At 40.2% G+C, this 23356-nt stretch overlaps 1 protein-coding gene across 12 annotated transcripts in view; it reads left to right on the top strand.

The window, feature by feature from the left end:
- The first annotated feature begins 2271 nt into the window (after nucleotides 1–2271).
- Nucleotides 2272–23356, top strand: part of EVI5 (ecotropic viral integration site 5) — an 84787-nt gene continuing 63702 nt past the window's right edge. For 8 of the 12 annotated variants that reach the window (XR_012624145.1, XM_074832494.1, XM_074832497.1 and 5 more), the window contains exons 1-5: nucleotides 2891–2981; nucleotides 13278–13332; nucleotides 14900–15129; nucleotides 18943–19132; nucleotides 22181–22405. Coding sequence is in view for 11 of the 12 variants with exons in the window: in XM_074832494.1 (XP_074688595.1) it covers nucleotides 13312–13332; nucleotides 14900–15129; nucleotides 18943–19132; nucleotides 22181–22405 (666 nt within the window). In the remaining variant the exon portion in view is untranslated. Of the gene's footprint in view, nucleotides 2399–2760; nucleotides 2982–13277; nucleotides 13333–14899; nucleotides 15130–15353; nucleotides 17342–18942; nucleotides 19133–22180; nucleotides 22406–23356 lie in introns of those variants that run through there. The other 4 variants (XM_074832493.1, XM_074832495.1, XM_074832503.1 and 1 more) reach the window with 4 other exon arrangements.

Raw genomic sequence — 23356 nt, 5'->3', positions numbered from 1 at the left:
CAAGTATGGAAATGTTACAGGATTTTATTTCCCTTCGTTTTCTAGGGCAAATTCTCACAGTTGATCAAACAGTAAATAACTAAAACATTCAACCAACCAACACCCAATCAGATGCTGTTCCTAAAATAAATTATAGATGGTTGGGATAATCGATATTTGATGAATTAAAGCAAGAATATGCACTTGCATATATATATATGCACAAACAGGTCAAGTGGCATCAGATTTCTTGATGCTGTCAGAGAGAAGCGCACAACACCAGCATCTTTGCTCCTGATGCATTTGTCTGGTTATCCTCATTCACTTTACTAAAAAAAACCCCAACAAACCTACAGTAATTGTTATACATAGACCAATATTTTAAAAAGTTATTAAATTGATATAAATAACCACAAGAGAATTAAAGAAATAATAAGTATTTCCTATGTCAGGCAGGTAACAGCATGAGTCCTACCAGGTAGGTACCTGCTAGCTTCAAAAATATCTAAGTCTGAATTTTAGAAAGCTCAGAATTCTATGTGCTTTTCAATTTTTACATAAAGTAACTCTAGGGGAGCACATTGTCTTAGCTACTCTCTAGCATACAAATGCTTGTTCTCCACTACGGGTCTGCTGGCAGCTGCTGGGCAGTTACTTACTTTGATGAGAAATGCCTCAAGGCAATGGTATCATAAGCAAGACTCCACAAGAAAAAATAAAACCAATTTCTTATTCTTCTCTGTAAGAAGACTTTTTGCTCCTAAAATTGCTCACCATCACAAAAACCAGCCTGTTATCCCATAACACCACCACATGCTTTCTGGCTAGTTGTTACTCTACAAAACAAGGAGGCTCCAGCTGCGCTTATTAGCCATTAGCCCCACCTCTGAATCACTTACAAATTCAGGGCAAATGTCTCTTTTTGCTTTCAGCAATAATGTTTGTTGAGAGGCTGACTGCTGTTCATAGAGGCTCTGAACTTGTTGAGGTAAAAGCAAGTATTTTCAATGCTTTATTAAAATACTTTTTACTGGTAACACTTATTGATAGGAAAAAAGTATATTTGCTTTATTTTTCTCTCTGATACTATTTCTCAGTTTCTGTTATATTGTATGTGGTGTTTTTACTTAGGTATGTTCTGGAGAGCAAGGTCTCACGCAGGCCTTTTAGAGTGGTGTCTTGTGGTTGGAAGAAGTCTCTTGGACTGGTGTTTTAGCGGCATCTCCCGTGAGCAGGGGCCCTCTCCCTGGTCATCTGTGGAGAACCCCAGGCTGCAAGGCTGCTGGTTGTCACTGGACTGACCCATGTGGTCACTTGTGGTGATTGCACTTTTTCTGCTGTCATTTGCAAGAGCAATAGCTTTACTGAAGTAAAAAAAAACACGTTGGGGACCTATCTATAACCTATTTCAGTTGTTGCTTACTTGTTTTCTAAGAGTTTACTCTTTGTGTACTTGACAATATGCAAAATCTGCTCTAAAGCATGTCTGTGTTTTGGCAGTGTTGGAATTATTTATTTTTTTAAAAAAAGCTTTTATTAGAATCCTTACAAATGAAAATTTCTGTATGGTTTTGTCTAGGAGCCCCTGTTCTTCACTGTAGAAGGACAATGGCAAAGGAGCTCATTACGGGATGGGGCCCTGTCCCGCGCAGGCGGTGTCTCCGCTGTCGGTGTCACCTGGCGGCTCCCGGCCCACGTGCCCGAGAAACGCTGCTGAGGGGGGGCCGCCGCCGCTCCCGCACACCGTGCGGTGCCGTGCAGCTTCCAGCGTGCAGAGGGCGTCCGGGGAGCCCTGGGCAGACGCTCCGTCTGCACCAAAAGAGCCTCTTAACGGAGCGGGCGCAACGCACCCCGGGCCGGGGCGATGCGGCAGCGCCGGGGGCGCGGGGGGCAGCTGGGTTAGCGGCACGGCGGGGGCTCGGCTTACGGCTGGGGGAGGCCGCCGCCACAGCAGCCCGCGGGGAGCTGCAGGAAGGGAGCAGAGAAGCGACCGGCGCCGTTGTGGGGGCAGCTGGCCCGCCCGCCTGCCCGCCTTAGCAGCCCCGAGCCCGGAGCCCCCCCGTGAACCGGGGGAGCCGCGGCCGCCACCCGAGAGCAGCGCCGCCGGCGGGCCCTGCCCGCGGCTACCCGCAACGCCGCCGGGCCCGTTACCGGCGGCCACCCGCCGCGGCAGAGCCGCCGCCCGCCCCTCTCCCGCGGCGGGCAGAGGCGGCGGCGGGGCGCGGGGCTGCCCCTCGCGGCGGCGGTGGCGGCGGCTGCGCGCGGAGTGCGCCTGCGCGCGGCGCGGGCAGGGACGTGGCCCGGCTGCCGGGGCCGGCGGAGCGCGGCGAGCCGCCGGGGGGAGGGGGCAGCTCCGCGGGAGGCCGGCGGCGGGGGACGCCGATGCTCGCACCTCCCTGCCGCGGGCAACGCTTCCAAGGTGAGGCGCGGCTGGGCCCGCGCCCCCCCCCCCCCTCCCGCCGCTGAGGGGCCGGGGGCGGTGCGCGGCCGGGCCTAGGCGGGGCGCGGCGACCCCGGCCGCGCTGGCCCGGCCCGGCCCGGCCTGGCCCCTCCCGTCGGGCCGCGGCGGGACCGGGCGTCGCCACCCTGCGGGCTCCGCCAGCCGCCCCCGCCCAGCGCCCGCGGCCCGGGGCCCTCCTGTCGCGGTGGGCGGCGGAGCGGGCGGCGGGCCGCTGCGGGGCAGGGACAGCCCGCTCTCCGCCGGCGGGGCGGGGGCGACGGGCGGCCGCGGGGCGCGGCCCTGCCGCCGGCTCGGGGGCTGCGGGGCCGCCGTGCCCCAGCCCCTTCGTGCCCCGGGCTGCGGCGGCGGCTCCGGCTCGGCTGCCGCGGGGACGCGCGGGGGTAGTTGGCGGCTCCGCGATGGAAGTGTCCCGTGGTGCCGGCTGAGGACGCGGCGGGGGGGTCTCCTGCCCTCGGCGGGTCTGGCTGCAGGGGGTGACTTCTCCCTTGGTTCCGTGGACGTAACGTTGAACCGGGAGCCCGCGGCTCTTCCATTCTTAGAGGTAATTTTCAAATGCCGCCTTGGAGATCTCCCTTGCTAGCACCTCCTGCTGCATCTGCATGAACGCGATTATATAATAGGGGTAAAAAGTCGATATCGGTGTTCTGGCTGCTCGTTATGTATTCCAGCTTTAATTCCTAGTGTCGTTTTTCTGTAGTTCCGTACAATTCCTGCTAATTCTCAGCGTTGCTAATCAGAGCACTTTTATAGCAAACGTGAAGTTGGCATACAATTTTGAATTTCCAGCATGAGCTAGCACTAACACTGACTGTATCAAAACATACTGTTTCACATCAGCCTGGGACAGTTTTTATTTTTTTTTCAAAGATCACGTACAAAAGATATAGGAAGGAGGCAGATTCATATAGAGAACTGACAATATCCATTATGTTTTATTTATCTCTGAAAGTATTTGTCAAAAAATTTAAAACTTTTTTCTATTTTTTTTAAATTCGCTTTGCTTAATGTGCATAAACAAGAAAGCAACTGGATCTTGTTTGTTTTCCTGGTAGATAATGTTAAAAAGTGTTCTGCATAAATGTGCCTGTTTATTTCCCTTCCTTTTAATATGCAGTTTCTGCTTTGATCATGATTGTACAGCTCTGTATTTACACTTTAAAAGATTTAAGGCTTATTTCTAAATATGTAGATACGAATTAATTTTCAAGTAAGGATTATGAGAGGAAAGGGAGACAGCTAGTGAAAAAAAGGGGCATGATCAGGAGGAAAGCATTTGGTATTATGAATCAGCATTGCCTGAATTTGATAAACTGGGTTGAGAGCAGCTGTAGTGACTGTCACTGAATGTCCAGCCCAACAGCACCTCTGGGGGAGCAGATGTTTGGAGAAGAAAGCTTTGACAGAGCAGCCCTACTTCCTCCCCATATCTCTTCCTTGCCTCCTGCCAGCTGAGGCCTAGGGACTTACCGAGCTACAGCTTGGTGGCTTGGATTTTTTTGTTTTGTTTTGTTTTTCATTGCTCTCCATATGTTTGTCTTCTGTGGACTTGTTTGATTGATTTTGAACAAGTAAGCAGGAGATGGCTGGAGAGTGGAATGGCTGAAATGGGGTTCATGGAAAGGAAGAGATGGGAGAAAAAGCCTGTCGAAGTTTACAAGAAGAGAAGGGGTGGGGGAAGTGATGTGCCTAAACAGTTACCGTCAGTTTGTTCTCTGGGTAGGATTGATAATAAATGGAGAAGTAATAAAAATTGAAAGAAAAGTCTTTTGTCAGTGAATTTTGGAAAACAAATTTATCTTGTTAATTCAAGACTCTAATATCGATTTAGATAGGGGAAAACAGCTAAGTTGGGCTATGCATACTTAATATTATGTTTGTTTTTTCTTACTCTTCCTGGTTTGTTTGTTTTCTTAACTTGCAGAAAAAACAAATACATTTCTAATGCTTATGGAAGAGACATAGTAGAATTTAATATTTTAGTTTAATTTTTAATTTAATATTTAGTCAAATGCACAGTTCTAAAGAAAAATATTTTTTGGTAGTCTGAGAAGAGGAACAATAAAGAAAACAAATCCTGACTTTATGAATGTTGTTTTCTCAAACAACGTATTTGCCTTGATTATGTACTCTTAATTCACTTTTTTCCAAGACCCAATTAAAATAGTTATTTAAAAAATAAAAAGGCAAATAGTAAATATTGTAGGAGTATGTAATTTTGAGTTGTTAGATATATTCTCTGAAGCTCTTCAATATACATCACTTAAGTTTGTAGAAAGCAAGCTGAGTTAAAGACTTGTGTCTTTCATATTCGTAGTGACCAACATCATCTGTTGGTTAAGTTTTTGACTCCATTAAATTGGGAATACTGCCTTCCTTTCATTGTAGTCTTGTCTGCATAAGTGTTATGTGCATAGTTGTAGCACATCCCTTCCTTCTCCAGCAAGTGATTGGAATAAATGGGTGGTGGGTTAGTGATAGTGCAGGGGCTCTTGTCTTGCTTTGCTCATTTTATACACATTTGTGATGTGTTTTGTTGTATGATTGTCCACAGAAACTGTATTCTCACAAGGCAGCAGCAGAAGTGATTTAGTGAATTGTAGCTTTTCCTTAATTACTCTCAATGTTGTTTAACTTCCTGTGAACTGTGGAAACTATTCAGTTAGCCATGAAGTGGTGTTTTGGGGAGGGCCTAGAAGTGTTGAGCCAGCTGCAGGATTCAGGCAATGAAGAATGGGATCTCCTTTTTGGTCATGCTGACAGGGATCGTGCTGTGGTCTTCGTGTTATTTCAGGCTGTGTAGCTGTCAACTTTGTTTGCTAACTCTAACAGTAATCCTTCTGAGTCCCAGTGAGGCAGCTATTATAGATTTGGGGTTGAAGTACAATACTAAGGTTGGGCTTTATTCTGGACAAAAAGTAAGGTGGTGTGAGAGAATGGCTGCGGGCACTTAACCTTTTTGTGTTAGTTTTCAACTTGGGAAGCAGCCAAAAGCAACCACCAAGTATCTTTATTTTCTTTTGTTGGAACAAATTTTACTTGTCTCCAATGGGGTTGTTACCAAAATCTGACATCTTGTCTGATCTGTATTGTTTTTACTTCCACAGTTTAATCCTTTAAAAAAAAATCCCCAAACTTAATGTTTTGGTAAGAAGTGGTTATAATGTGTTTTGCTACATGGTAAGCTATTGAATTTCTCAAACTTCTTATGCCCTATTGTGATGACCAAGTTTTAGTGATTCTTAGCATTAAATACCCATTTGATGACATCATAACATGTTCTTGTTCCTTTTTTTTAATTAAAAAAAGTATAATTGTGATGATACAGAATTCTGACTTGTCAATATCTTATACTGTATTAACTACTTATTTTTTTCTTTGGTTTCATCAGACTGGCAGATGGAGCCGGTCTTTTAGTAGTGGATTGTTGTCGCCACAGGTTGACGGAGCACTTCTATGAGGATGTTAGAAGAACTTACTGTTATTTTTCTTATAGAAGGGTAAAACTATCAAATATCACTTAAAACGGGTGTCAAAAACTAGTAGCTAGCCCAAACCTAACATTTTGGATATGCACCATTTCACATCACTATATAGAGTATAGAAGTTAGTTTTACGTCTCTCACTTTTCAGGTGTTCTTCTTGATTTATAGAGTTCAAACAGTGAACTACTTTCAGGCATAGTAAAAAGAAATCCCAACTTCTGTGCTCTCTGAAACAGCAGAGCTAAACCCCAATATTCATTAAGCAAAGTAATTCCTCCCCCACCCTGGAATGCATTAGTGGTGGAACTTTATGGGTTTGGCTGTAGATTCAGTAGGTATCTCTCAGCCCCTTGGTGATCAGTCTTTCTAAAGACAAAGTTACAAAGGCAAGTTAAAATTCCGTAATAAGACACTTACAGACCATGATAGAATGGGGTTGAGATTTTTACATAATCTTTTTGGTGTCAGACTGGCACTAAAAATCATCCATGATTCATTGATCTTCCTTGCATTTTTCCACTAGTAGGCCTTTTAGAAGAGTAAATAGGCCCTTATTTCCAAAAGAAAGTGTAAAAGTTAATGGTCAACTAATCAAAAGATAACTGGTTTCATTTGATGAGTAGATACATCATTTCTCTGAAGAGCCATCTTTTTCTTTAGTCAATAACTGAGGAAAATTAGTTTTCTCTAAGCGCTGTGCTCAGAAGAGGCTGCAGGAGCACTGTTCCAGACTTCAGTAGTATGGAGGAGGAATCCTTCTATAGCCACAAAAATATGCTTGCTTCAAGTTACACTGTAAGCGCTTCTGAAGACAAGTTGTGGATATACGAAGTAAATTGGTGGGCAAAATTAAATATTACTGTAAGACCAGAGATGTTGGCATGGATTGTGTAAAGGAACTGACTGTTGATGTATGCATCTGGGTTTAAATCTGCTTGTTTACTGGGTAGCTCAGACAACTTTCCTATGTGGAAATTACTAAATTGGTTACACTTCTCACTTCTAAAACTTTCACGTTTTATTTCTTGTTGTCTGGCAATAGCTGTAGGTTGCAATGAATTTGTGGCTCACAACTAAAGCCGGTTACCAGTCAGTCATTTAGAAACTGCTTTACTCCTTTGAATTTGAGTGTATTTGATAGAAAGTTGACCTTTTAGCTGATCATTTAAAGGAAGGAAGAGTAAAATCCTGGAGGTAGGGTCTCATCAACCTTTGTCACCTGATTTGTTTGAAATTCTAGGAAGTAATTCTTAAAGATTCAAGTGCTATCATACTTCGTAAGGCCATGCTTACATTCCTTGGTTTCTTCATCAAGTCTTGTTTCATACATCCCTTTGGAAAGGGAACCATGCGCAACTTGATAAACAGGAGATGAGCATTTTGGTTCTAGCCTGTAGATTATGGCATAAATTTATCTAATCTCTATAAACAAGGAGAATAACGCTTAGAAAATACTGGGGCTGCCAGTATATAAAAATGAGTGTTGCAAGGAATGGTATGTTTTCATGTTGTCAGATACTGGATCCTTTTAAACTTCCCAATTTAACTCCTTGCAAATTTTGTCTACTTTTTAAATGAAGGGTTGTGTTAAAAACATTGATTTCAGTTAAGGTTCAGTGAACATTTAAAAATACGACTTAGTGGTTTCTCACTTCTAAAATATGGACCTAAGGCTTTTAGTAAATTTAACTGCCTTTATATACATTTGTTTGTTATTTTTGCCCTAATGTAGTTTAGATGCTAGTCCTGGCTCCTTTCCAGGAGGAAGTTGGCTAAAAGCAACATTAAGGAAGCTAGGCTTTGGGGAATGAGTAGGAAAGTAGAATTGTAGAAAGGAGTTTTAATGATAAACATATGTGTCCTTCAGTGTCTGTTCCTTTTTTGTAAATGCCTGATGATACTTACTTGAACTCCAGTGAAATGACTGAGTTGCATTTTATTGAAAAGAAAAAAAAAATCTTCCAATCTAGTGCATAAACAAACTGACTTTGCAGGAGTTGTTCTTTATTTTAGCTGATTAATCTGTTTCTTCCTTGTGTTTTGTTAGCCAAGGGGGTGGTCCTTCAAGTATATGTGCGTGTAACTTGGCATGCTGAACCTCAAATACAAAGATGTTTTCCAAACCGAGGTCTAAGGGAACAAAGAAACAAAGGAAGATTCCTGGTAGAGGTTTTTACTGTAGTCCTTCAGAATTTTCTCTTGCAGCTCTGAGGAGCTCTCAGCCATCTTTGGTACAAAAGCACTAGGTCTAATTCTTTTCCCCTTGAAAAAAGGTCTCGATGGTTTTCTGAAGGTTGTTACATTCCTATGTAACTTGAAACTTGTTTGGTAAAGGACCATCTTTAGATGGACAAGAGATAGCGTGCAAAAGCACCATGGTTTGTCTTCTCAGCTAGCGTACTGGGGTAACGCTTGACAGATTGTAAACAACGCTGGACTTCAGAGGAAACCAAAAACCTGCAATTGTTCTCGGAAATAAATAGATTTCAGTGCAATTTGGTCAGTGATTGAAATGTTATTCATATGGTTTTGAGCAATGATTTCAACCTTTAGTGGATCTCTACAACATTTCTAATGAAGTGCCTCCTTAAAACACCTGATGCATTAGATTGTGATGTTGTGTATGTGAACTTGCAGCTTCAAGTTTCTTCTTTCGGATGTTTTGGGACCATCAAAACCCTAACATGTTAAGAGTCTGAAGACAACTTGCAAAGAATGCTACTACAGAAAGCTTTCCGACAGCTAAAGATTTACGCAATATAAAATGTTAGACTGCTTTATTCTTTACATCAGAAAGAGTTGGAGAGCTAGTGAATATCAAGTGAAATGGAAGCTGGTGAATGCTAGTGATGAAATTCCTGACTATGGTTAGGTGATATTACAAGAAAAATCAGGATTATGAGAGTGAATCAGGACTTCTTCCTAAGACTTCAGCAGAAATCAGTTATATGAATTTGTACAGTAAAAGATATAGATGAAGCTTATAGTGAAACTGTGTTTGAGCCCTAAATTAGGATTTTAGCTTGTCAGGAAGCATGATAACAGGCTGACTCACCAGCTACCTCTCCCGCATATGTCATTGACTGAGTCAGTTTAATTTATTCTTCAGCTATTAGAGTGCTACTAACTTTTTTGAAGCAAGCAGGAGGCTGGGTCCGTGGAATGCTATAGAACTGGCTTGAAAACCACATACACAATTTCAGCCCAAATTATGTGAGACTTTAATATTATATGTAGAATATATGAGGGTTACTTTCTGTGTTCTGGAAGTTCCCATTTCTTTCTCTTTTCGGGAAGAGGAGAAAGAGTAGAGAGCATATAATATATACAGTAGTGTTTGTCTAAGGCTTGCAGTTATTTTTGCTTTGTCATATGACAAGAATAGTTGTGACAGTATTTTGGGTAATCAGGATACCTGTAACTTTAATACAGATTTTCCTTAGGGAAATGCAGAATATAGGTATTAAGCTAATTCAATGTGTACAGTGAAATATCTTTAAAGAAATCTATACAGATATCTTTTTTTGAAAAACAAATACTGTTTCTGGCAAATGCAAAAATATGGAGTGGTAATATTTTTGGGTTTACTGTAAGGTGCTGCACAACACCTTGGGATTCTCAGGGAAGGGGATTTATATAATTGTATGTAGTGTAGGTTGCTGTGGTCTACCCTTACTTGAAATATTTCATATGCTGCTCCACTGCAATATTGCTTTGAGTAACTCAAAAATCTAAACACAGTATTGTATTTCCTCTTGGTAATAAAGCGCTGTAATCAGCTAAATAAAGATATTAAACGTAAAGTGGAGATACTGAATTGTATGTATTTTAATTGGCATATATAAACTGCACATCATGTGTATCTGTGTATAATATCAGTACAAACATTTATTATCTTTGCAGTAGCTTAAAGTACGTAGCAGACAGGTCTGTGCCTTGTGTGATGACTGACCAGATGGCTGAGAATTGCTGGTAGTTCTGTTTTGCTCACTGGAAACTGCAGCAGAGTAGAAAGTCTTTAGTAGCTAAGTCTTGTCCGCCTCGCCCTTTTAAGATCAGTATTTTCAAACTCAAGGGCACACTTTTATTTAGGAGGTATTTACATGGTCTTAGGCAGATGCAAACAAACTCTTCCTGTGCTTTTGGTCTGTTGGCAAACAGTGTGGCTGTTAATATGGCTTGGAGCCTGAATGAATATACCTGGTTTGGAGCTCTGCTGGGTCCTCCTGCCAAGGGTAAAGGTGGCATACCCCTGCCTGCTGGTCTCCAGACCTGGCCGTCTTCAATGGAAAGTGTTAGTGTCCCTGGGAGAGGGCCAGGAGCAGCACTGGTGTTCAAAGTCTGATTAATTGGCAGGTTCTTGAGTGAGACCCCTCTGGGGGAAAAGCACGTTTTTAAAATGGGTTGACTCTGGTTTTGATCACACATTAATAATTGCTTGATCATCCTGATGGTGCTCTCGATTTGGTATGTTTCCCGGGCAATGTAGGTTACCTTTTATACTCTTCAAATGTAACTTGAATTTCGGCATCTGAAAAAGGCTGGGAATAAAAAGGAAATCAATTCTCTTTGCATAGTTGAAAAACTGGCTGAGGTGAGCTGAGCAAAGAATACTGTTAACTGGGGGCTTCCAGCCTGGGCTGCTTAAATGAAGGGATGGAGATCTTGTGTGAATCTGGTAGTACTGGGCTTCACGGAGCCAAGTCTGGACTTGGGCTGGCCACGTAGCTGCTGCCTGCCATGCATGGTGTAGCACAGGAGGGCACCAGATAGAGCAGCTTTACAGGTGTGAGTGCTTCAGCGGTAAGGTAAGGCTGAACAGAGTGGGAATAGCGTAGGTGTATATGGTTAGTGAGAGGATGATGGTGAAAGTCCTGTCTCATGTGCAGTTAGATTTATCGCTGTGACCTAGCTGAGATTTTGGGATGGACCCCATGGTGTATTTGGCTGCCCCTGTTACTGCTACAAACAGCTGAGCACGTGACCGATCTCTTTTCACAATAATGAGGAGTAGCAAAGGGAAGGACGCTTCATAACTGAAGTGCAGAGCATCATTGTTGTAGCCAAAAGGGAGACACTGCTGCAGGCCTGCAGAAATATTACTGGTTAAATAATAACCAGTTTTTAAAAGAAATTTGTTTAGGAAAGCCTTGAGGAGACTGTCCAAAAATACAAAGAAAAAATTAAAGGTTTACCGCTACTGGCTTTCTTGAGTCTTTCCAGAATGCTGTGTTAAGCAAAATCACATCTCTAAAGCAGGGAGGTGTTAAACCAAATGCTCATACAGATTTTCCTGTTTCCTGGAGTCGGTGATACCCAGTGAAAGTATCTGCCATCATTCATACTAGGTTTATTCTCACTGGTATAACTAAAGGCAAAAGGACTAGTGTCAACAACTTGGTAGCTCTGTGGTTTTTAATTGTGGGAGCCCCAGTTTCTCTGAAGGGGCTAGAGTAAAATGTTTAGCTCTTTTCTTTGTGCTGTCAGAGGAAGAGGTACGTATCTCTTGAGAGTTAGTAGGATTAATTTCTGTACTACATGTGTGTAATGTCATAGTGGTGGGAGTCAGTGGGGTTCACTTCTGTACTCTGTGTATCTATTGTCTTGTTGTGGGGATACTCAGCAGAAAGGTGGGAAGTAGCAGTGGTCTGTGGTTTAGTGATGACTACAACTACCCTGTTAGATGGAACAGTGTACATAGCTGAAAAGCTTCCGACATGTAGCAGGGATTTTCATCCTGTATAAATAAGGGCAAGAGTAGAAGCACTGTGCGCGTGTTGATAGGAATTACTGGTGCATTGCTCTTAGAAAGGTTTTCTCATTTTTAAATTTCAGTGACTTGTTTTCTGGAAGGCCTTAATTCACTTGTCAAAGAATAACTCAATGAAATCTTCTGTCACTGAATATAAATTTTGCAGTTAACATAGGTGAAGTGATGAAATTTGAAAATCCTGTTACTCTATCCTATTTAGGGAAATGGGTAACAAACTGATCGCTAAATGCCTTCATGTCTAGGTCCAGGAGTCTTCACTGATGCTGACAATTTGAGAGCTGGCTTTAGATTTTTTTTGGAAACCCTGGAAAAGCCTGGCAAAAGGGATGTAGGCTTGAGCAGTTAGCTATTAGATTAGAATTTTTTTCCTTAATTTTTTTCTTAATTTAGCTTGGCCCTGGGTGACTGCCGTAGCTGTTTTTCCTCAAACAAATTCTTCATGTGTTTTTGATGCAAACTGCACTGTGAGCCTTTTGATCTTCAAACATTTGCTTTTGCAGCTGTGCATTTTGCTTGCTATATGTGTTAATGCTTTCAGATGGTTGACTAGGAATAGTTTTTGGGTACTAATTCTCTGAATACATTCTAATGAAACTCTGAGCTGCTTTTAGAAACACTAGTATTGTTAGACACATTGTTCTGATTTAACTGCTGTCTTGCACGGTTTTCATGACCATACTTTTTCTTTCTTCACATAATTGGTTTCTACAAATATTTTCATTAATTTTTTAATGCCTAGTGATGTGTTCGTGAATAAATGTTTGTCAGATTCTTGATTTCTGTCCCCACCCCACCCACTGCTTCAGCTATCGTAACGTGGAGTATGAGCCTTATCATGCATAAGCCAGACTCAGCTTGGACGTATTTTTTTCACCTTAAGTCTTCCTAGTTACTTTACTTTGTAAAGAGATAAAAATTGATTGTATACTTGCTCTTCCAGTTTCTGTCACGTAGGGTATTACTCAGTCACTGCTTTTCTAATATTTATATGTAAGATTCTTAGAATGGGTGACTCTTAAAACCTGCTGTCTATGGCAGTCATGTTTGCTGTGTTGCTGGCCCTTTTTCTGCCAGCATTTATTTTTGCAACAGTTGCGTTGTCATATTTTAAGCAATTTAAAGCCTCTGAGAAAGTAACCAGTCTTAAGTGAGATGTATGAGTTACCTTTATCATAATGCTATTTTATTCAAAGTGAAACAGCATTAATTAACCTTTCATAGCAACAGAGAATAAAGGATATTGACTGACTGAAATATTAATGCAGGTATTAAACTTAAGATTTTGAAACCTAGCAATTTTTATTCCTTTCTTGTATAAAAGATGGTGTCAAATACTAGTACGGGAAGTGATTTTTCAAAGATTATCTTTAAAAGATCATGTGTGTTGTGTTTTTTTAAAAAAACATATTGATATGCTTGAGCTTTCCTGTCCAGCAGTGACATAAGAAGCAGCTGGAACCTTTCTAATGCTTCTGTTGGGACCTTATTATTCCCACTTGTGGTTTGTATGCCTGCATCTGAAGATTTCTAGCAAAATCTGTTACTGTTTCTGGAATGAACGTTAAGCATATGTCCTTTGCAGTCCTCTAGGAGAGCTCTTAAGCATCTTGTTGCTGATGGAGAGGAAGTGGGGAGATGTGAGTACCACTGTTTGTCTTTGGCTGTAGTGTTCCTCTTGTTTTCTGAAGGCAATCAGCATGTCTTCCTTTTGATATGATGTGAAAATAAAATACTGCTGGATTTGATTCACAAAAAAGTTCATTGTAGCATTATATCTAAATAAAAGCTTCTGCTTTAGCAACCATTCAGGCTATATACTGTGCTTCAGATAAATTCGCAGTGTGCTGAGATGGAGTTACTTTTTCCAGTTGAAATTCTGCTTTAATTAGTTTCTATTAGAGGATCTTGGGAAAGGATTTTTTCCCTGTAGCTTAGTGTCTTTTGTGTCTTAGCAATTATTGTATAGGCTGTACTGCAGAATTGTTTGTGACAATCATTGAGCAATGCAGTGTTTTGAGGAAGTCAGCAAAGGTAGAAATAAATAGTTGCCAGCAGCACCACTTCAAAGGAAGTTCCTCTTCAACCTTGGTTTTGAAAAGTTTTAACCTTTTGTTAGGCAGCTAGCTCCTCCTTTTAGGTGCATCTAGATTTTCTCGAAGTGGGGCTGGGGAAGATTTAACTCTGTCATGAATCATTGTAGGTTAAAGCCTCTTATGTTTTCAGTTGCTGAAGGAAGCTCTAGTGAGGGGTTCATTAGAAAATACCTCCAGGGGCTGCTGGTCTGTCTTCTCTAGTGATCAGTGAATCTGTTAAGTTGCATTACCCCATTACACTGGTCAAGAAGTAGCAGCAGATTATGATCAGCCCCAGTCAGCCTCCTCATTCCTGGTCCCGCAGTTTCCCGGACTGTCTGACAGAGTTCCCTTCTGCTCTAGTAGCACCTCTCACTGTTCCTCCAGGACCAGTCTCAAACCCCAGGCTTGTCCAGGCGCTGGCAGTGGGATCAGAGCTAAAGGACGCTTGCTGTAGGGGCGACCTGAAGAGAAAATGAGGAAGGAGAAGAGCTGGCAGCATGAGGCCTTATTATAGATGTTCAGGAGCTGGTTTAGATTCATGGGCTTAAATTCTTTGTGACTGTTTTCTGCGCACTGGCAGATGCTAAAGGATCTTTTGCTTTGGTGTAGATTCGAAATGTGGTGCCCCTGCTCCTCTGTCCTGCCACTGTAGGGATTAATGAAGGTGATCTGGAGTGTTTGCACTGATATACTTGTACTGTTCCACTGTCCATCAGTAAAGTAGTTGACTGTTTCTATACCTCTTTTTCTACAGTATCTATGCCATTATTAGTTTAAGATGTTTTAAAATAAGCTTTTATTTCTATTTATTTTTGTAATGGGAAGTCTGAGCTGGTCCTGGATCCTGTGGTATTTCTGTACTGCAGAAATGAGCTCTGTGACTATATGTCAGGAATTCCTGAGTCTTTCTTTGTGGATTAGCAGCATACTTACATGTTACTTCTTCTATAGTATTGTGTTGCTGTTGATGCTTGGGTTGCTTCTGAGAGTCTTCGGTGTTGTGGAGAAATAATCTCAGTATCACTTCATGCACATGGTATACTTTTTCCATTGTTCAGTGCAGCAGGTCTACTGAAAAAAGGTATTAAAAAAAGACAACTATTGCATCCTCTTCTTTTTGTCATCACAGGTGGCGACAGACAAGGTGGCAGGAAAGCTGAGCTCTACTCTCTCATGGGTGAAGAACACTGTATCGCACACCGTCAGTCAAATGGCCAGTCAGGTGGCAAGTCCATCTGCCTCATTACACACTACATCCTCCTCTACCACTCTATCTACACCCGCGTTATCACCATCCTCACCAACTCAGCTGAGTCCAGACGACTTAGAATTACTCGCTAAACTTGAGGAACAGAACAGGTGAATGGAAAACTTTTTGGTCTTCAAAGTATAGTAATGAGACTAAAATAGGTTTACTGCAATTTCAGTATAGAGGCTGTTAAAGAGGGGTTAGGTAAAACTTCATGGCACAACATTTCAATTTCAAGGCCCTAAGGTTTATGCACTTGTGTTCTTGTGCTGTGTTTTCACAAGTTCTGGTTTTGTGGAACTCTAAAATGTGTTTTTATCTTCTGGTTTTACAGGAGTGTTTATAGCTGCCTCTAATCCTAAGAAATTACACTGGACCCATGTGACCTTCAGAATTCAGTTTAAACTACAGTATCTCGGGGATGAGACTTTCATATAACCTTCTCACCTTCTTAGATCAAAACTATAATTTCTACTAGCTTTTGAAATCTTATAGATCTCTAAATTCTATTTTCTCTATTTTTTCCCTTTTTACCCAGGTCTTGCTTTTCACTATATAGCCCGCTATGTTTAGAGACAGAACAGTGTTCAGCCATCTTCCTGCTGTTACACTAATGGTGGCAGATGCATAATGTCTTAATTTCATGAAAAGGAAATTCCTAATCAGTCCTTTATGTTCATCCTGGCTTTTTTTTTTGATAGTAAGCAACCGTCTTCTTGGCAGGCTTTCCATAAGTGTATATTTATCTATACCATCTATAGTTCAAGATGCAACTTTCAGTTGGATCAGTTACTCTTGACGTGCACAGTAATTGCAAATTGGCAATCTTACTGATTGCTCACTAAGATGAAATTGGACTGTATGCTGAATTTCCAGAACCCATATGTACTTGCAGTTCTGAGGACTTTTAAGTCATCAAAATTTGGTTATATTTGACAAGTATGTTCCGGTAGTTCGTGAGAGGTTGACTGTAAAGGAGGACTTGAGCTCCAGATAGGTTTTAGATGTAGCACATAACTGCAGGGCTTTGATACCTCCTGATGCTATCCTTTGTGCTGTAGTGAAGTGCAGAGTTTGATAGTTTAGCTCAAAGTAGCTTCTGTTCCAGCTTCTGCTAGCGTGCTGGACTTTGCACCGAGGCAGTTGAGGGACTGCCTTTTTGTTCTTTAACTCTGCTGACTCAGTTATAAGGGTAGTAACTTTCAGTAGAGGCGAAGAGTACTGGGAGGAGGAGGGGCTAATGCCATTGTGTCACCTGGCATGTCTTCTCTCATGTTCGTATTCTGCAGCCTAATAGCAACACAGCTTACAGGGACTTTGTTATCTCTGTCTGGTTCTTGACCGAGAATGGAAGGCAGCTTCTAGAACCACCTCATCCTCTTCTCCTTGTGATTTATGAGATCGTCTCTCCTTCAAAGATGAACTATATGTAATTTTTGATATGCAAATGAAAATTTATCTAAAGAAGAAGAAAATTAAACAGTAATTTTAAGAAAGCTAATTTGCATTTAATCTGAGGCATTCTGCTCTGTTCACAACTAAGTGATTAACTTATTTGAGAAGCAGGGTTCTTTGGACCCCTTATCTGTGTTGGAGCGTAATGTCTTTACATGAGAGTCATCTCATTAAGCCCTGCAGTTAGACTAGCTTGCTTGTTGAAAGAAGAATGGGAGTTTGGGATTGCTAGGCTTTCTTTTTCAAGTCAGCTTTCTTCATTTAGTAAATAAGCTAGCAAGTGTTGTCTGGTTTTACTTAATTTTAGCCAGACCTGTTGTTCAATCCCACATTAGTCTTGTGTGTGAATTCTAGTTAGAGGCTATCCTATCAAGCATATCTTTTCTTGTGAGATACTACACTTTAATACAGAAATTTGGTGCTCTTATGCTGGGTGCACTATAGTTTTGGAACAGTTTGAATCTGCATTTTAGCACAGTGGCACTTTGTTGACGAGGAACTGCACTCTGAACACAGGGAACTATTCTTGTTTCTGCGTGCTGGAAGAATTGCTGGTGATGGCTATTTTTAAAGGTTTCCTTTTCATTGTTGGCTTCTATGTCAATAAGGATAATATGAATTAAACAGCTAGAAAGAACTCAAATTGTATCAAACTATGCCTTGTAGCATTCTGTAATCCAATTATACTGAAAGTCCCCTCAGAATAATGAGGTAGCTGGGTCCAGAGTCCTGGTGGAGCTGTTTGGCCTTAGTAAATCATTTATAAATTTTAAGTGAAAGAAAACAGTGACTAAATGCCACAGAACTCGCTACTTACTGTAAAAAGAACTTCCCATTTTCAAATCTGAGGACAATGAGTTTATCCAGGTAAGGTCAAATTACTGAAACTTAGCATAAATTCTGTAGAAAGCTGTAAAAACTGAGAGTGACTAGTTAGAACCTTGTTTTTTGTAATCATAATGTTTATTCTGTGCTTGTTTTTTCTCTGTGATCACTTAGAATTTGATCTTTAGGCACTGTCTCAGATTGAGAGGAGGAGTTCCAAACTGTAAATTTTTGTTATAGATCAGCATAGGCCAGGTTTCTAAATGTTAAAAATGGATTTTTCATTTTTTCCTCAAAACAAGATTTTCTGCATTCCAGTAATATATACTAAATTTATAATTGGTCTTGAAAAAGCTTGATTTTTTTTTTTCCCCAAAGGCATTACTATTTAATCCTTTTCCAGACAAAATACCACTGCAGAGACTGTACTTGTTGTTTTCATGAACTAAATTACATTTCTCCCTAACTTCCATAAACACCAGTAGATTGAAGCTGGGAACAGGGAAAGCTAGTATAAATATCTCTATAGTAGCAGAGAGCTTAAAAATTGTAGGTATGCTGAGATTTGTGTCCAATCTCAGGTACAATATAACTCAGGTTATAATTTATTAAATATCGAAAACCTAACCTGGCCTTGCCAAAATGCTGGGAGGGGTGTTACCTTTTGTGCAGGTGCATTGAGAAATTACTCAACCAGATCACTCTGATTTACAGATGTTGGAATTCTTGGAAGTTAAATCGCAAATGAAACTCTTGATATAGCAAAAGACTTTATCAAGTTAGTCTGATTTCTTGCTCTTACCTAACATGTGGTCTGAAAAATTTCCCCCTGCTTATGGGGCTCAATATTGGTTGAAGCTAAACAAAACACACCTTTTTGTCCAGAATCTCATCTCCTTGCAAAACTGATGGCCATAGCAACCAGCTAACAGGGAAATCTCTTCAGGAACTTGTCCTGCACTTGGCAAACCTTGCTGCCTGATAACCCCAGTAATTCTCGTGTCTTTTACGAGGCTAATTTTTTGTCTTTTCTTTAAAATTACTGTCTCTTTTGCAGTACTTTGCCATTTGACACTATCACTGAATATATTTAACTTCCTTATGTTCTCTTTGTCTGTCTGATGCACAACAGCTGTGGGTTTTTTGTTGCTAGTAAAATCAAAGACCTCTTGCTGGTACTTATGTCTCAAAACAAAATTTGTGCATGTTCCCTGTAGGGCTATTAATCTCCAGGTGATGAATGTGTAGAGTTGGACTTGCAATGCTTCTGTACTTTCTCTAATTTGATATCTTTATGTATTAAGATCTAGTTCATGAGACTGAAAAATGCTTATATTAAAATCTCACTTCTTGTAGTGTTGTTGATGCATGGTGTGACATTTTAATCTGTTTTTTTAAAATGCTGTTATGTGAGCTGTTCTGCTGTCTGCAGAATTACTTGAGATCTCGAGAAGAAACAGTAACATTGACCAGTTCTTCTTATCGAATTTAGTACAAATGTATGTTGGAAAAACTGTTCCACTGAACATTTGGGTGGTTTCTTTGTAAAGAGGTTGGGCGAATTGACTTCAAAACAAACAATTAATAGTGTGGTCCTGTGATTAGAAGAACTTGAATTTGGGTTTTGTGTGCTTTCTTTGCAGACTCTTGGAAACAGATAGCAAATCCTTGCGATCAGTAAATGGGTCAAGAAGAAATAGTGGATCTTCTCTTGTATCTAGTTCATCAGCTTCTAGCAATCTCAGCCATCTTGAAGAAGACTCGTGGATCCTGTGGGGGAGGATTGTGAATGAGTGGGAAGATGTACGGAAAAAGAAAGAAAAGCAAGTTAAGGTAGTAGTTGGACACTATTTTTTTTAGGATATATTTCTAATGTGATGTAAGTGATACTGTTTTACCTTCCTGTTGGTCTTTTTTTTTAAAAAAATAAATATGTAAGAGAAGCTTCCAGTTGAATCTATTCCATCCCTAAGCCCTAGTACTTCCTATGTGATTGTTACCAGACTTTGGTAACAGTTTTGCCCAGCAAAAGTATTTATTGAAAAATAGATGCATTTACTATATCTTGAATACTAATGCTTTCAGTCTACCTCTAATGAGAGATTCCCATGAATATAGGGAAGATTTGCTTCATGTTTCCAAAATGGAATTACTTAAAACCCACTTAAGGGCATCTGAGAGCTGGATGCTGTCATTATTTTCCCATTGAGCAGCTGTCTTTTTAAAGTGTTCTTGTTGGAAGAACTAATAATTCTACTGTACGAGGCTCTGATGAGTTTAGGTTTTTGTGCATGCCAAGTGTGTTGACCCCAGGGATGACCTCAAGCAGAAGAACACATAGTTTCTAAATTCTGAGTGGATTGGACAAACTTTGACCAGTATGTGTCCAGTCTGGGTTAGTTGTGGGCATGGACAGAAGTGGAATTCAATTACACTTTAAATTCAACTAAAAAGCATCTAGGGCATTTGAATGTATCCATGTTTCAGAGGCAGCAAGTACAGCAGCGTGGGATTTTTTTGTTCGTAGGCAAGTCTGTTCTGCTTTGGTTCTTTATTGGCTCTAGTCTGTAGTTTTATGTGCAGAATACAAATTTCAAGGCCTTTTGAGCAGTTTGAAATGTGTGTGTGTGAATAGATTGTGGGAAGGCAGAACAATGGGCTAAAGTAAAGTATCTTTTATGTGAAGCAGTTGTGAAGAGAGAACATGATTTGAGAGAGGAAACAAGGGAAGAAAATGAATTCAAGACTTCCTGCTTGCATAGGGAAAACAGTTTCTGGAAAGGTGTTCCCCAGAGGCCACGAAAAGAAGGCCACGTGAACCTGGCAAGAGAAAGGAGAAGTGAGATGGTAATAAGTAGATCTGGTTGGATAGAATTAATTTGAACTGCCTGCATTTGAACATTTTGAAGTGTCACAAGTATCACTCGTTTTTACAGTGGGCCAAGTATAATTTGGGGAGCATTTGACTAAGTTTTAGTAAATATTTAATTATATTGCTGGTGAGTTTTCCTTTGCTGGTTAAATAATTCTCAATAATGTTTTTGTTTTGTTTGTGGAAAGTCAGCCTAAACTGTGTCATTCTGTACTTACGATGGAATACCAGAACATCCTTACGTATTTCCTGATTGCGCCAGTAGGTATGACTTCAGCAGAATAGGTATCTTTTTGTCTTGGCTGTAAAAGCTGGTCTTAAGTTATTGGATATCTGGCAAGTTTTTTAAGTTTTAGGCATAGATGCATGTACCTTCCTGCATAGGCGATGTGTTCCATCCTTGTGTCTCTTGATCCACTTCAGAACTTGCTTCCTGTTTATGGAGGGATTCTGAAGGAGGACAAGTCCTGCTTTTCAGTGTGCATAATACCATGTAGAATAGCATCATTTTAGTCCTGCTTAGTAGGTGTGTTTTTCTGCTTTCCTTTAGGATTGATGGAGGTATTAACCCTGTTACTCTGTCAAGCAGGTGCACGGTCACTTAAAGCAAGAAACCACTTGCTAATGCTTAGTTATTAGTAGCCCTTGAGGCTTCAGATGACTGATCTACGATCTGATAGTGTGTTGTTGACAAATGATAGCTAGAGACAGATGTGGAAAGCTGATGCATTAGGGTTGTTGTCTTGGAGTTGGAAATTTTTTTAGGAAATAACACAGTAGACGGGACAAATAGTTGGATTGGCATTATTAGGATGGTTCTGAAGAAGGCTGGAGATCTTAGGGATATTAGAAAATTGAGGTCAGTGATGCAAAACTCCTGCAAGTAGAGTTCAAGCTTAACAAAAACAAAACTTGAAAGCAAGAGTCTTATCTTTAAAAGTTATCACTGTTGCATTAACTAATGTTTGAAGAAGTAGAAGAAATGTTTGGAACAAACAGGAAAAAGAGAAAGCTGTGCAGAATAAGAGATTACTCTGGCTTCAGAATAAATACTAGTGAAAGAAACTATACTTGAGACTGAATACTTGATAACAGTTCTTAAAGTACAAAAAATTACGAAAGGAGCCCTCTTGTCTTGAAGAGACAATCTTCTAGGTCAGACTGATTCTAGTTGCAGAAAGTACCACTAAGACAGTCTGTAAACTTCCTGAATCATACTTTTTTCTCAGTTTTCAGATCAAGCAATAAAACTACTTTCTGCTTGTGCTTTCTTGAAAGACAAGTATCATGTTCTTAGATCTATTCATCTGGGAAGGCCTGAATTGTGTAATACCTGGCTGATTTTTTTTTTTCCAGGGAAGATACAGTAAATTTAGTTAATTCAGTAGATGTAAACTTAATGTTTTCTTGGTCCAGTGTCTGAAACTACATTTAAATACTTTCTTAAAAGAGAACTTGGAAATACTGGCACACCAGAGAATTTAGACACAACTTGTCAATTTTGTCAAATGACTTCTGATAGTAGTACTGTGCAATTTTCTTTTGTTGAAGTTGGCTGTGCTACAGTTAGTTCCACTTTATCGTTTATCTGTCTTGGAAATAATTTTTAATTGGTGATTTCTTATATTTCAATCACTACAAATACAATTTAAGGGTGCTATCTTCAGTCATCTTTTGTGAAATATAAAAATAACTGTATTAAATTCTGGCTAATGGGAGTTCTTGTTTAAAATTACTTGAATATTCAGTTTTTCAAGTAGCTTACTATGAATAGAGACTACTTTCATTAGCTAATTTAGCCATTAAAAAGGATTCAGAGTCTCATTACTTTTGTTAGCTAACAATCACACTGAAATTGAGGTTTACACCTTACAACTGTTTGATTGGTTTGTGACATGACATAAACATTTTCTGAAATTGCAAGGAACTTAATTTGTTGAAGTGTTTTGTTCTTTAGGCTTATATTTTCAAGAAATAAAAATGAATTTGTGTCTCTCTTTGTGCTTTAGGAGCTTGTTCGAAAAGGAATACCTCATCATTTCAGAGCCATTGTCTGGCAACTTTTATGCAGTGCTCAAAGCATGCCAATTAAGGATCAGTATTCAGAGCTTTTGAAAATGACATCTCCTTGTGAGAAATTAATAAGAAGGGACATTGCTAGAACATACCCTGAACATGACTTCTTTAAAGAAAAAGACAGCCTTGGACAGGAGGTCTTGTTCAATGTAATGAAGGTAAGTCAGTATTTCAGCCCTGAAAATACATTAGCAAGAATGTGTACAAAGGTTTGGAAAATAATTTTCCTTGTGTATAGGGAACTTGCATCAGTTACATGTGCTTAAGTTTTTACAACTTACTTGTCACTGGAATGGTTTAACAAATTACATTCTGGTTTCAAAGATAGCTTTCAAATATGGGATTCCTATAGCTAATGGTTTTACTTTATAAGAGATTTAAAAAACTTAGTAAGTTTGCATTAAAATAAAGTTACATGCTAACTCCTGATAGTATAATGGAATAAAGTGTGCCATGAAGTAAAGTAAACAGTGTTGACCAAGACAAGAACATTGTAAATCAGAACTAGCGTTGAGTTTTCAGGTGTTTCTGAACCTGCAAGTGGTAGCAACAAATGGCAGGTAGAAGCTAATGTGCAGTTGTTAACAGTGCCCAAGCACAAAATGAGAATGCCACCAGAGAAGTAAGTTTGCATTATTCTGTCTTCATTGTAGTAGAAGTTAATTTTTGAAAGACAGACTTTTCCATACAATGTAGTTTCAACAGAAAAGTTGGCAGCTTTCCAAATCATAGTAACTACCATAACTCTAAAATGAAGATGCAGCATGCATGGAGATCACCACATTACCTCCACCTGTAAATACAACTGCAGCACATAAGTTTTCTGAACAGAACTGTTGTTTCTTTGTCTGGTCTGTCTCCTATACGAGTAGTAACCTTGTGCAGTTTGTACGCTAGCTGTCTCTGTTGTCTTTTGGCAAATTCCTGTAGTTGAAAACAGCATGACTTTTTTTAGGTATGCCTTTATTTTAGCTTTGTAGGCTATCAGAGAGCAGAGTTCATACCCCTTAGTAGCAGCAAGTAGCAACTAGAATATCTGACTACAAGTTCGGAATAGAATGTCTGTCCTCACTGGATTTGGGAGAGGAAGAGTATATTATTAGCAAAAT

This window comes from Strix aluco, chromosome 8 (assembly GCF_031877795.1).
Source record: "Strix aluco isolate bStrAlu1 chromosome 8, bStrAlu1.hap1, whole genome shotgun sequence".
Lineage (NCBI taxonomy): Eukaryota > Metazoa > Chordata > Aves > Strigiformes > Strigidae > Strix > Strix aluco.
Note: the sequence above shows the minus strand (reverse complement) of the source record. Positions and strands in the feature narration are given on the sequence as shown.